General features: G+C 37.2%; 1 protein-coding gene across 4 annotated transcripts in view; it reads left to right on the top strand.

Annotated features, from left to right (window-relative positions):
* Nucleotides 1-14,720, top strand: part of CFAP20DC (CFAP20 domain containing) — a 242,894-nt gene that overhangs the window by 12,371 nt on the left and 215,803 nt on the right. For all 4 annotated transcript variants that reach the window (XM_037137429.2, XM_037137431.2, XM_037137430.2 and 1 more), the window contains exon 4: nt 271-343. In XM_037137429.2, the coding sequence (XP_036993324.2) occupies nt 271-343 (73 nt within the window). The remainder of the gene's footprint in view (nt 1-270; nt 344-14,720) is intronic.

Below are 14,720 nucleotides of genomic sequence, written 5' to 3' on the forward strand. Positions count from 1 at the left end.
AATAAAACTTTTTTTAACTTTCATAAAAATTTCACCAAGCCCACAGATGGGACTTTAAAAGGCATCATTTTTTGTTAGAGTTTGATTCGACTTTCATCAATTTTTTTGCTTTCATAATGAGATTGTAGGTCAGGGGTAGTGCTATTTCAGTTCTATATATTACTGAAATGCCAAATACTTGAGCTTGTTGATAACCTTTGATTATGTTTGTCTATACGCACATATAAATGATTTAGACATATGACTGTATATTTTCCCCTCTCGTTCTAGTTGGACTGATCCAGAGGTTTCTTGTACTTCAGATTTACATACCCCTGGGACAAGACTTCTCCACCGAATTGCTGTAAGATATACAGAACTTCTTTCAATATTTTATATGTATTAGACATTTGATCAAACAATATAAATAGTTGTTAATTACAAGTGGCAGTTTTTACATTAAAGAGCAGCGACTTATCAAGTTGACAAGTAATTAAACTAATTGAGTCATACTTCTTAGATATCACTAGTCTGGCATTTCCCTAGGGGAAGGAAGCAAATTCCATCTGTTTTTAAAACATCAGAGGATTATGAATTTGGCAATAAACAACCTATAACTTGAAGAAATAAATAATCCAAAAGTTTGAGATTTTGATTCAAATAAGGAGTGATGCTATGTTTTGTGCTACCTGCTGTTGAAAACTATGGTTTATTTAAAATTGATTGAGGTACTGCCCAAGATGGAGGCATAGGTAGAAACCCTTCACTTTCTTGCACAACCAAAAGGAGGATAACAACCAATCTAAAATCAATAAACAAGCAGAAGTGCCAGAAAATCAAACTGCATGGAACTCCGACAACCAAAAAATTAAAGAAAAAGTCAACCAGAGCAACCAGACTGGTGTGCCAAGAAAAAGAAATATGGCCCAAATGAAAGAACACAGCAAAACTTCAGAAAGAAAACTAAGCGATGAGGAGATTGCCAACCTATCTGATGGAGAATTTGAAGCCCTGGTAATCAAAATGCTCACAGAACTGATTTAGCTTGGTCAAAGAATGAAAAAACAAATGAAAGATACCCAGAATGAAATAAAGAAAATATTCAGGGCACCAAGAGTGACAGGAAAGAAACCAGGACTCAAAGCAACGATTTGGAACAAAAGGGAAAAATAAACATCCAACCAGAACAGAATGAAGAAATTAGAATTCAGAAGAGTAAAGAGAGATGTATGAAGCTCTGGGACAGCCTGAAGTGTTCCAATGCCCGAATTATAGGGCTGCCAGAACGAGAACAGCAAGAAATTGAAAATTTATTTGAACAAATAATGAAGGGAAACTTCCCCAATCTGGTAAAGAAAATAGACTTCCAGGAAGTCCAGGAAGCCCAGAGAGTCCCAAAGAAGTTGGACCTAAAGAGGAACACACCAAGGCACATCATCATTAAGTTACCCAAGATTAAAGATAAAGAGAGAATCCTAAAAGCAGCAAGAGAAAAGGAGATAGTTACCTACAAGGGATTTCCCATTAGACTATCAGATGATTTCTCAAAAGAAACCTTGCAGGCGGCAAGAAGGAGCTGAAAAGAAGTATTTGAAGTCATGAAAGGCAAGGATCTACATCCAAGATTGCTCTATTCACCAAAGCTTTCATTTAGAATGGGAAGGCAGATAAAGAGCTTCCCAGATAAGGTCAAGTTAAAGCCACTATTAAATGAAATGTTAAAGGGACTCATCTAAGAAAAAGAAGGTCAAAAATATGAACAATAAAATGACAACAAACCCACAACTATCAACAAATGAACCTAAAAGAAAAGAAAAACAGTAAAAACAAAAACTAAGCAAACAACTAGAACAGGAACAGAATCAGAGAAATGGACATCACACAGAAGTAGTTCAGTGGGGAGGGGGGAGGGAGAAATGGGGGGGGGAAAGGCACAGGAAAGAAGCAAAATTGGTAGGCATATGGGGAGAGGTCAAAAATGGTATGGGAAACAGAACTCAAAGAATTTATATGTACAACCCATGGACATGAACTAAGTGGGGAATGAACGCTCAAGGGTAGGAGGGTGTGGAGGGGGGTAGGGGGAAAATGGGAAAACTGTAATAGTATAGTCAATAAAAATACTTTTAAAAATGGATTGAAATACCTCATTTTAATGTTGTCTAATTTACATCACACATATTGGTCCTTTCTGCTTACATAGATGGTTTGCAATATGTTTTAAATGATCTTTCTATGAATAGATTGTTTAGCAACAATGAGAACTTTTACTCAGTTGTGCTGTCTTTTATCTGAGATAATTCTGAGAATGAAAACATTTGATTTGTACAATATACTCCTATAGAATTGAATACTATTTAATACAGAGTGAGGCAGTTGTTCATACAGAAAATAATACAATAACTGCTAAATAAGAATACAAGAATAAACTGTGTGTTTCATGTACTCACAACTGTAAACCTACTTTTGCCACACCCTGCAAATTTGCTTACTTTTATTACATTACATTTAAGGCATGCTTTTTTAAAATTTGTTTTTGTAATTAATAGCTGCCCAAGGTCTAAGCTTAGGCTTTTATTTTCCCTGCTTGAATAAACGACTTTTCCTATTAATGGAGGTAAGTTTGTACTAGTTGCACTTGTACAAACTAAGAGAAAGGAGGAACTTCTTTAATAAAATGATAATAACAAATTTAAGGTTATTTATTTCCCTTTACGTGAATTAGCATATTAATAGTTTGTGCAGATGTTGGTAAAATATGAACTTTAGCTAATAATACATGTTCTTATTTTCTTGAGTAATAAAGGATTGAGATTTGTTGGTAAATCTCAGTGAACTTCTAAGATTTACTATTATCATCTGACTTGGTTACCAACATTCTTTAAAATAGTTCTTATAGTAATAAGAACAAAACATTATTTGATACTGCCCTGGCTGATGTAGCTTAGAGGATTGAGTGCGGGCCTACAAACCAAAGGATCCTGGTTTGATTCCCAGTCAGGGCACATGCCTGGGTTGCTGGCCAATTCCCAGCAGGGGACGCATGAGAGGCAACCATATGATATTTCTCTCCCTCTCTCCTTCCCTTTCTCTCTAAGATAAATAAATAAAATCTTTTAAAAAACACATTATTTAATACTTTTATGTGTCTCTTTCTGGATCTGCAAAAAAAGCATTTTGAAGGCCCTGAAGACATTCTGCATGTGCAGAGTACCACATAAAGCTTTACTCTTGGTGTAGGGGAAATGGTTTCCTACCAAACGGAAGAAGGCAAATTATATTTGTAAGCTTGTTAAGTTCCTCGCATAGAAGTCCACTTCAGCCCCTCTTGTTTTCCTGATGTCCACCCGAGTATCTCCTTCCAGTAGATCTGGAAGGATCTACTTCGAGATCCTTCAGAAGCAGTGGTGGGGCACTGATGGGTGGCCTTCGGATAAACGCTGGGCAAGACACGTGCCTGAACCTTTAGTACTGATGAGCACTCTTTTTTTTTTTTATAACAAATTAAGCTTTATTTGTGTCTCTAAACACTTAAGCTTGTGACCCCAGCCTAAGCAACATACTGTTATAACTAATTTAATAATAATTAAAGCTTTAATTGCTCAGAAATTGGTAAGTATCTTAGGTTTAACTTAGTCCTGGCAAGAGAACAGCTGTTATAAGTAAGCCTGACTACTCCTTGTTAGCCTAATCTGTAATTAATGCTGTTGGCCTGTTTAAGGATGAGAAAATATTTTCAGAGGTAATGGGATTAATGATTAGATTTTTAATTCAGTTGACTGTAATCATAATTCTCTTGTTCTCACATCCACATGAACATTTGGGTTTTCCCAATGGTTTTTGTTTTATAGTTTTAGCAAGATAAATATCTTACAGACACAAGGTAGAAATTATTAAATAACATAGTGAAGACATTCTCAGTCCTGCCTTTGGAATTTATCAGATTATAATACCTTAACTCTGAATTTGCATTTGTTGCTAGTAGATAATAAGTATATTTTGCTGTTATAGGAAGTAATGAATGAGATTGTGCTTTTACAAGGAAGAATGATGAGTGTAGCTTGTTTCTCTAACTATAGCTTTCCCCCTTCTTTAATGGAAGGACTTTCTTTTAGCACCATTAGTGTTTTACTGTATTTCTAGCAGCATACCTCCAGGCTATTTTAAATAATACATTTCTCTCATAAACTTGTAAAGTCACACAGCAGAAAGTTTTCTGGCCTCTAAAATTTTCCCTGGTCAGAGTGGGAGAGGCATTTTATTTTACAAAGGTGAGTTCACATATCAAGAAGTTTTCATCAATGGAGTCTTACCATATGGTTTATTAATTTAATAACAATTTCTCCAACATCTTCCTGTGTCTCCTGTGCACCAGATGATCATATTGCTCAGGGTGAGGTCATGCATCTGTGGGTTAGTGGATGCCTTAAAACTAGCAACAGCTCTGTTTGAGGAATCAGTCAGTCAACAAATTACTGAGTTCCTATTATTGTTAGGTAGTGTGTTAGGCCAAAGGAGTCAATATATCTGGAACTCCAGAGAAGTATAGTTCTCCAGATATTTCTTCTGGAGAAGTGCACTTCTCCCCACCCTTACTGCTACCCTCCTAGACCCAAACCACCACCCCATTTCCTTTGCTCTACTGTTAGCAAATCCCAGTGGATTTCCTGGATTCTTTTTTTGTCCTTTTCTAATCTAGTCTTCACATTGCAGCTACAGTGATCTTTCTAAAAAGCAACTGTAATTCTCATTGTACTGAGAATAAATTCTGAAATCCTTGATATTCCTATGTGCTTTGGTCGCTCACCTCTCCCTTTTCATCTCATACCACTATGACCTGCGCTCACCATTTGTCAGACATGCTGGCTCCTTTCCAGTCACACTGGCTTTCCCTTCCTCACGTACCAGCTGAGGTCTCTTCGTAGGGTCCTGTTCACTACTGGTTTAAATCCACATTTCTTTGCCTTGCCAACTCCTACTCAAGTCTCCTCATCACAGTTCATGTTCCTTCTTCAGAGAGGTCTTCAACTTCCTTTCACTAAGTGGGTTCCATCTCTTACGCTCTTTTCTAATACCCCCTCTTTTCCTTTACTACAACTAAACCAGTTTCTAATTATAGTTTTACTTGATCATGTCTTTTTGAGTAGATTTTGAGTTCCATGAGGACTGGGACCCTTGTGGTCTCTACCCAGCATGATATCCCAGCGCCTAACAATGCCTCACACAGAAGCTTTGAAATCTGGATGAGTGGGCAGGACTGGACTAATGGACTGAAATGAATAAACAGGACCCACGTTCTATCCTCATAGTTTATTCTGAGGGTGTAAGATCAGTTGAAAGGCAATTTAAATACATCTTGATAAATGTAATGATGGCCTAAGAGCAAGACCTATACAGATCATGTGAGGTATTAGGTAGAAATAAGCACATAGGCTCGGAATTGGACAGATCCAGTGTCAAATCCTATTTTACCTCTGTGGGACTATAGGCAACTTACATTCCTGTAGGATGAGAGTAATACTACCTACCTCACAGAAGTATCATAAGAATTCAGTGAGAAAATTTATATAAAGTATAATGGCAAACATTTATTAAGCAATTACTATAGGAAAGGGGACCCAAAAAGAATGGTATTTATTTCTAAAAAATTGTGTATTTATTCTTACATGTTTTAACTTCAGTCACCTTCAAAGTACTAATTGATACACCTATCAAGATGTTTTTTCCATTTTCTAACAGTTTTTGAACTTGTCAATTTTGATGCCTTTTTGTGCTTCTGTTTTTGTTTCACCTCTTTCACATCAGCAAAAAGTTTCCCTTTGAGGGCTTTTTTCGTCCCAGGGAACAAAAGTCACTCGGGGCAAGATTGGGTGAATAGGGAGGGTGGGGGCTCATGCCATTTTTTTAACTTTTTATTTTTTTAAAGATTTTATTTATTTATTTTTAGAGAGGAGAAGGGAGCGAGAGAGGAAGAGAAACATCAGTGTGTGGTTGCCTCTTGCGCGCCCCCAACTGGGGACCTGGCCTGCAACACAGGCATGTGCCCAACTGGGAATTGTACTGGCAACCTGTCGGTTTGCAGGCCAGCACTCAATCCACTGAGCCACACCGGCCAGGGTGGGGGTCATGCCATTTTTGGTCAAAACTTGCTCAACACTCAACACAATGTGGTCAGGTAAACTTGTAAATCACCCATCATGAAATGGGCAAATGCGCTGCTAGAATCTTCAGAAAAATTAACTGAAGCCAAACACGGCCTCTCACAACAACCCCTGGTACACTGATATAGATGGGTTCCTAGGACACTCACCTTGTGGGGGAAGCCTATACTGCAAGGGACTCATCCTCCAGAAGATAATTTCAGGGGTTTTTTGGGGTTTCCTTCATATACTGGCTATGCTGTAAGCACTTTAATTGTTTTATTTCAATTTATCCTTAAAACAAGCCTGTATGGTAAATCGTAATTATTGCCTCTGTTTTACCACTGAGGAGACTGAAGTCCAGAAAGGTTAAGAAAGATGCCAGAGATGATAGAACTACGTACTAACTCTTAGAGCCATATTCAAACTTGTAGTTGAAATCTACACTTGACCAAGAAGTGGTAAGATAATCTAAAACTAGAATCTAGCTGTGCACCACTAGGCCATGCTGACATACTTGTAAATATTGTTATTTTTCTAACTGTACATAGGTATATACGTAGGAGGGATATTTTATTTGACTCTTGGTACAACATGAAAGTGATAAGCCTTTTGCATCTTTTACAGAAGCTCCCCGTAATACAGTGTTACCATTAGAGTGCCAGGAAGGAAAGGTATTTCGTTCTGAGATGTTCCTGTTTTTGTCTTTACCCTTTTAAGAGAGAAATGCCTGGGAGTTAGGGGAAGAATTTTACCCAGTTTTTTGTTTGTTTGTTTGTTTGTTTGAGTACTTTGCATCTCAGCTGTGACAATACTTACACTTTATTTTTAAAAAATGAGAGCTAAGAATCAACTTTACTTCTTTATTGATTCTTTACTTTAGTTCATACCTAAGTCTTTTTTTCCTTTAACATCTAAAAATCACATTATTCAGAATGTTGCACCTGTATAAGTAAGGTGCTTTCAGAGCTTAATAACCTGACCAGCAATTATGCATCACATTACATTTTGCATATAGAGCAAAGGGGGTGTTTACTGTACTAACACGTAACATCTCTAGCAATACAGTAATGAAATTCTCCCATATTTCTTTTTTGCTCTCAACCCACAAAAGAAAATGCCCTCCCTTGCGTTTTACAAATAAACCTTGTGTTTTGATTTACTTATTTCTTAGTAGTAGTTACAATTTTCATTTCCAAAGTATTTTAGTGTACCTATACTCACTGTTTGACCTGAAGTTAAATGATTCAATAAACAATAGATTTTAAAGAATTCTTTCATTGTGTGCTCCCTTCCTCCATCATCATGGCAATGGGAAGCCAGTAGCTTTCCCGTGTGGGTTGGAAGATCTTTCAGAGCCTAGGGGCAGACATCTGGTACATGGGGGGAACTCCATAACCCAGAACTCTTGGAAAAGAACCAACTGCCTCTTAAAACAGAAATCCATTTCACGAAATTCGATGCTGCCAATCAGTCAAAGTGACTTTGGACTACTACAGTGTTTGACAGGAATTGTATTTACTTTACTGAATATTGTTGGTCTTCATTAATTCCTTTCTTCTTATTTTGTCTTGATCTTGGTGAATTCTAGGGTTTTGTAATATTAATGCCTCTAGAGAATTGATACTATTTTTCTTATTTTCACTCAGCTCAACCACTGCTTTTTCAATGTGTGGGATGAACATACTATGAAAGCCCGTGGTGGGCGTCATGTGCTGTTTGGAGAGGTTAGACTGCCCAGCTTGTGGACCCGAGGGAATATTATTACTATCAAAAAGCTTCCCATGTTGAGCCCTTAAGTTGTTTGGAGTCCTACTTGCATTGAAATCTGATTAAGGTAAATTCTTAAAAAAGAGAGAGATCCCTAAAAGGGTCCCTAATCCTTATATATTTTACTGGTCTTTTTGTGATGTCTTCACTGCAGTATTTTGAATTTGAAATAAATCTGAGTAGAGTTTAGTGATTGTAACCTAGAATTCACCTGGGATTTATGATGCTCATTCTAGTTTTTGCTTCATCCTTTTCCTCTGTCCCCTTGTTCAGTGGCTTCAGGTCAGACACTTAAATTCTTTCTCAGTTGCCTCTTCAGTAGATGATATTGTGACCTTTTTATTTTTATTTTAATTGCCAGAGTTAATTGGTGATATTAGTTTTCTCCTAAAAATTTTTAGGTTTAGATTTGTATAACCCTCAGAGCTTTTCTATCCATTTTTGTGAAATAGAAAATTGAAACCTATCTATCCTGCAGTAGTAAGCTCTAGTGTCAAGGTAATTTAAGGAAAGTTACTCTTACATCACCTTTTCTGTATTGTTATTAGTAAGTTAGACAAAGAGGTTAGAAGAGAAATTTAATAGAAGTTTCAGGTTCTACTACCCTATTGAATTCTGTTCCTACTGTCCCTTCTTCAGTGATATTGGAGACAGTAGACTATTTTGAAACTTGAAACCAAGTAAAGTGAACACAGCCACACAGCTGCAGACCTGTTCTCTTCACATGCCATCAGTCTCCGTCAGCCACTTTGAAGCTACCAGAGTTGAGAGAAAACCTAAATTTGATATCTTCAGATCAGAGTGACATTGGTGGGAGCTTTTGAGATTGCGTCCATTTAGCCAGGCACAGCTGTTCCTAAGGAAAATTCACTTTATTATTTTTTTTTGTCATTTTGATGCCTTCCTTGGAAGAAAATAGAGGTTCTGGTGTAGTTCTTAAACTGTTTATCAAAGTAAGGGCAAAGTATTGTATTTTCAATAAAATCATTTGTTACTGAACGAACGTATCTCTAAACTGCATGTTTAGAACTGAGTAAACGTGGCTAGCACTCGCTCTTCTCTATATTAGAAGTATTGTGTGCTAGAGTGGTAATGACACCGCAAGTGTCATTAGCATTTTGAATACATTTCATGGCTAATTCCAACTTCTATTTTTTCTTCTTAAAATCATCAGTATTTAAATGTTATTATTTTAATTATGTCCAATTAAATGTACTTGCATAATCAGTATGTTTTGTTACATGCTTAGTAAGAAGCACTTTGATATGCTTTGCATACTGACTTTCATAATATATTAAATTTGCATGCCTTAAAATAAGTTTTATGTGGAAGTTTTAGATAACATGTGGTAAGTATATAAGCCAGGTGCCATATTCTTTATTTTATATAGTTGTTCCTTGATAAATCTTTTCTTCCTTGTTCTTAGTTCAGTTTATTTTACTTTTCTAAATTATTTTAAAAACACTCTTTAGAGAGCCTTGATACATGTTGAAAGGTATAATAAAGTGCTAGCAAAAGAAAAATTGCACATATGGAAATATTTGAAAGTGTTCCTACTCTGTAAAATTACAGTAAAAGGCCATGCATTTGCTAAGCACTGTGCAGTTAATGATTGCCATGTGCATGTCAAGGCACAAGCCAGGGTCCTGTGATGTGTCGGATGATGGGCCTGGAGGTCACTGGCTCTGCCACGTATTAGCTTCACGATCCTGGGCAAGTTGGTGAACCCTGTGTGTGTCACAGCCTCATCTGTGCAATGGGGATGGTGGTTATACCTATTTATTGTGTAATGATAAGGATCAATTTGGATAATGACAAGTAGTAACTGTGCAGTATATATTAATTTATAGTTTTTACATCCCTAAATATAGATGGGAATGCAGGGATATTTAATTTTTAATTGTTCTTCTAAAACAAGTTGAGCATGTCTTCTCCGTGAAAGAAGCTGGGAAAGCAGCTTTTCCTTGGGAGCCTGCCTAACTATTGACTTCCTGCCTGGAAGGGAATGGTTGTCAGAAACATGAAAAGAGAAGTGACCCCCATCATTTGGGTATGAATTGCTAATGACTTATTTAAAAGACAACTGTAGGAATTCCTGGCATCATAGTCTTGGTATGAAGGGAGTTACAGATTCCCAGGCCAAGTGTAGAACCACAGATCAAGAGGAATGTTCATCTGTAAGAAACAGGATCTGGGAAAATAGAAAAGCAGGTAGACTTCCAGTGATGCAGAGGGTAAAAAAACAGGCCGCTGTGTTTCCTTCTGTGTGCTTCTCCTGTCACTGACAGGGCTGATTGACGATGACTCATCACAGCCAACCAGATCTCCCACGTGCTCTGCCTTCTTTGCTATGGCGAAGTTGGGAAGCTGTGTTTCTTTAATACCACTGATGTGTAGCTCACGTCTTATTGTCAGGAAAAATGTTTCCTCTGGTTTGGTTCTCCTTCCCTCTCACTGCATTTTACTTTTATTCTGGCAGTTAATTATTTTAACTATTCAAAATAATAATTTTAAACATACACAAAGTAAAACATAATATGTATGTTATGGGACCTACATAGTCCCTATTATAAAATTAACAATTTAAGACATTTTCATTAATGGAGCATTCTAGAACTATTTATATGGAGGAAAAATGCCTAGTTAGCAATTACAATACATCATGGAACTTTACACAGTCATTTAGCTTTGATTAGGTTGGTTGGTTAGTAATTAATACAAGGAGAAGCTCCCTGTGGGGAGGGCTGGTATCTCTACCATACCTGAGTTTTGTAATTTTTCCATAAATTACAGAGTTTTTTATTTAGATGTACAAATATTTTAGAACATTTATTTGAACATGCAAAAGTGACTTTAGTGAAATGAAATATATATATAGTAAGTCACAAATATATCTTATGGTAGCATAACAGATTTACACATAAATCTGTTATACACAAGTCTGTTATGACATTTTATCACTTAATGGTCTTGTATCTCCACAAGACCCTAACTAGTTATGTATCTCCACAACCCTAACTTGACCAGGAGGACTTCAGAGGCCAATGCATTTGGATCCTGGTTAGGTATCATTGACTTTTGAATTTCTAAGCTCCATATGTAAAAGACATTGCCCAGATGTTACAGTAGACACAGCAGAGTTCGCTGGACCTCAGGTTGTTTACAGAGACCTCCTGCAGTAGCTGGCGCACAGTGCACGACCAGTGATTTCTAATTCCCCGCATTGTTAGACTCCTTTAAGTCAGTTTCAGTGTGTGGTATAATGTACTTCTTTTGCAGGGAGAAGTAAAGATGTGGATGATCTAAAATTGGTAACATGGTGATACTCACATTTAGAATTTCCATTCATGGAAATGAAGTTTTGGAGCTAGCTGGAAAGAACACTTAAAATTAAAATTATCTAATCCATTGGTTTTTATGCATTCCTGAGTCACTTCTGTTACTTCTAACAGAACAGTCCCTCCTCCGTTTTTTTAATCTAATAGGCATTTTGGGATGAAACTGTTTGTATGTTTTATATGAACAGAAGATGTCATTGCTCCCTCAAAAGGTTGAAATCCACTGACATGGTTTTACTTTCATTTAAAAACTGGGTGGTATTGCATAGTCAAAGAAAGCTGAGGTTGCAGATTTCAACTACATTTAAGTTCTCTGTTGCCAGGAACTCTAACACCTGCTTTTACTTTCAAAATGATCAGTATAAGTTTTAGATTTTAGTCTTAGGCAGCCTAGGTCCATGGGAAAAACAATCATATTCGCTGCAGCCCAAGCTTCTTCATCCAAATGTCCCGCAGAGTTGATGGTCACTGGGCACCATAGGCTTTTCTGGATGTGATCCCAAATACCTCTCCCTCCATAACTCATTCCACTCCTCCCTCTTGCCATAGATACCTGGGTCAATCAATACCATATAGGCTCTTATGCCTTTTAAGTTTTCATCCAACCTAATCTCATGTCTCTACCATATGAAACCCTAGTCATTCTTTAAGGTCAAACTCAAATGCACATCCTCATGAGTCCTCCCCATGTCCTCCAGTTGCATTAAGATTCTCCTCAGTGTTCCCATACTTGTGTACATAAGGATGGCTATTCATCACTGTAATCCCCGTAGCACTTAGAAGAATTCTGTGTGCTATGGCAGCCCCTCAAGAATGCTTGTTGTATTGCACTGAAATATGTTGATATTCTGTCAGTGGTTCTTTGTTTAGAAAAAGATGGAAGAAACAAGAATCAGTAAAGAGCAGGTGAACAGGATTAGAAAAGTACCCAGCTTTTTTTTCAATCCATAGTTTCTGGAAAGCTAGTATCTGAGCCCTAATTTAACCTTTTATTTGCCCTGCCAAGTATAGTGTTTCCCTTAGCCACACCTCTAGTGGCAGGATAGTATCTATTTCAAAGAACAAGGGAAGGCAGAACTTCAATAAGGAGAAATAAAATCTCTTTAGTTTATCAAAATAGTTATGTGGAAAGGAGGATATGCAAGTAAGTGTTTCTGAGACTGGACTAAAGCTAAGGAACACACTCAATTCTTAGATAAAAACTGATCTAAAAGCCATTACAATAAACAAACTATGACAGTGATCTGAAATTTTCAATATAGTTGGGGATTGGTTGCATTTGTTAGAAGTAAATAGGAACAGCCATTCTCTTTCATATGTATAGGTATTACCATTCTTTTTAAGGTTCAATGCCACTGACTTATAACTTGGAAAATAAAATATACCAAAGCATTATTTAAAATTATGTACAATACTGATATGCCATAAAAATAGTGATGTGTAATAAATATACAAATTCGCTGTATTTTAGAAATTGATGTGTTAGCATAAACTTTCAAAATGTTTTAGCAGTTCAGTTCTCCATTATTATAGGGAATTTATAAATCTCCTCCTCCCTACTTTTTACCAAAAAAGACCTGAGACCCAGAAAAGGGCTCAGAAAAGGGCTATAACATTCCTCAGGACACAAAGATTCTTAGGGGCAAAGCGAAAGACTAAAATCCAGGCCTCTTGACCTTAGCATTTTTTTTTTTTTTTGCTGCTTTTAGTACTTGAGCTGGAAAAAGCTGAAGGTGCAGTATGATTTTATAATCATGCTTTCTGACACTCTTTAAAGTGAGGTTATTTCTGTAAGTGCATTGGACTCTCAGCTGTAGAATGCTAATTCTATTACAATAATCCAGGTTTCTATTCCCCACCACTATCCCTGCCCTCTAATAATTACCAGAAATAAGTTACATTGTGGGGGTCAGGGTTAGTGAGGTAAAACAAAACAACTGTTTCTTTTAAGGATTGTTTGGTGGTTATGGACCAAAATCTATTTAAATTGTGCCAAGTAAAAAGATAAGCATTGGAAGAACATGAAGAAATCTCATAGAACCCACCTGTAGAAGCTGATGCAGGACCTTTGAGAGGTGACAGTTGCCAGCAGCTTCTTCCTGGTAGCTACTCTCTCATCTCTCATTTTGTTTGTAAGTCTTCTCTCGTTCTTCTGTTTGATCCTATAGATAGGCTTCCTCTGATTGCTTGTCATTGTGCATGTGGGCAAATATGGCTGCCACATCCCTCTATGACCCTCCAACTCCAATGTTCATCACTGTCTGACCAGGTTCATTCTGTGTATCTTCCAGTTCAAAGATTTAAAAGAGTGGTCTTTGGCTTAGTATTGGCTTTAAGCCAACTGTTCATTTTTGTCTTCGGAGGTTGTAAGCTGGAGCAGATTCCCTGAGAAAAGGCTGTGGGCAGGACAGGCAAATGGACTGATAACCCACTGCACTACTGTTTGAGTATGGACATTTGTCACCTGCCAGCAACCTCTGCAGATATTTCTGAGCCCCTCCTGTGGCATTCAGGGGTAAATAATGGCCATTTTTTTATTATGGTGGGATCTACTTTGATACCACTCTTGTCCTAGTTCATATACTATATTTACCTAAAACCCTAACATTTTCTCAATGGTACTGTATAAACTTGGTTAATCATGGTAAGCCCTGTTCTGTGCAGTCACTCAAGGACAAAGCCACAGTTCTTCAGTGCTTTCCTAGCTAAATAATAACTGATTAGTTAGGTTAATTGAACAGCTACAATATGTTAGGCTTGTTCCATACTGTATTTGCCAGGATTCCTCTGGTGGCTCACAGCAACTTCATAGATTTCTGTCTCACGTTACTTGAGTACTGCAGGTGAACTGTAGTTCTGCATTAGCTGTAGGTTGACTGTCTGTTAGTTCTGCATCATCTCATTCCAGAACCTGGATTGAACACTGTGCCCTGTCTGGAACATGCTGTTCTTGAGGCAAGGGCAGAAGAGCAAGAGCCTGAGCAGAAACACACTACTGAATTTAAAGTTTCTCCTCAGATATGTGTGGCGTATGTCACCCTGCTTGTGTCCATTGGCCAGTGAAAATTCTATGACCCAGCCTATAATCAATGGGGCAGGCATGTATAAACCTCCTACACAAAAGAGTGTCAATGAATGACTGTCAACCCTGATAATATACACAAACAGATGTACATTATCTCAGTTCTCACAGCATTCTTAAAATGTGTAAATCATCACCATTGTATGATTCGTTAATTTAACAATTATATACTGAGTACCTGCCTTGTCCTAGACACTATGCTGTTGAACCCATAAGGGTCAAATGAGTAACCTCACTATCCTATCACATGTATGTTGACAATATGGATTTATTTTATTTAGAAGTTGTGTCACTCAGGTGTGCTCATGCTTTCTTCTCAGAAAACAGCAGTTCTCAAATTCTTTGGTCTTATGACTCCTTTATACTTTTAAAATTTATTGAAGACTCCAAAGAGCTTTAGTTTATGTGAGT

The sequence above is a fragment of the Artibeus jamaicensis genome, unplaced genomic scaffold (genome assembly GCF_021234435.1).
Source record: "Artibeus jamaicensis isolate MK-2021 breed Jamaican fruit bat unplaced genomic scaffold, CSHL_Jam_final contig_519, whole genome shotgun sequence".
NCBI classification, from domain to species: Eukaryota; Metazoa; Chordata; class Mammalia; order Chiroptera; family Phyllostomidae; genus Artibeus; species Artibeus jamaicensis.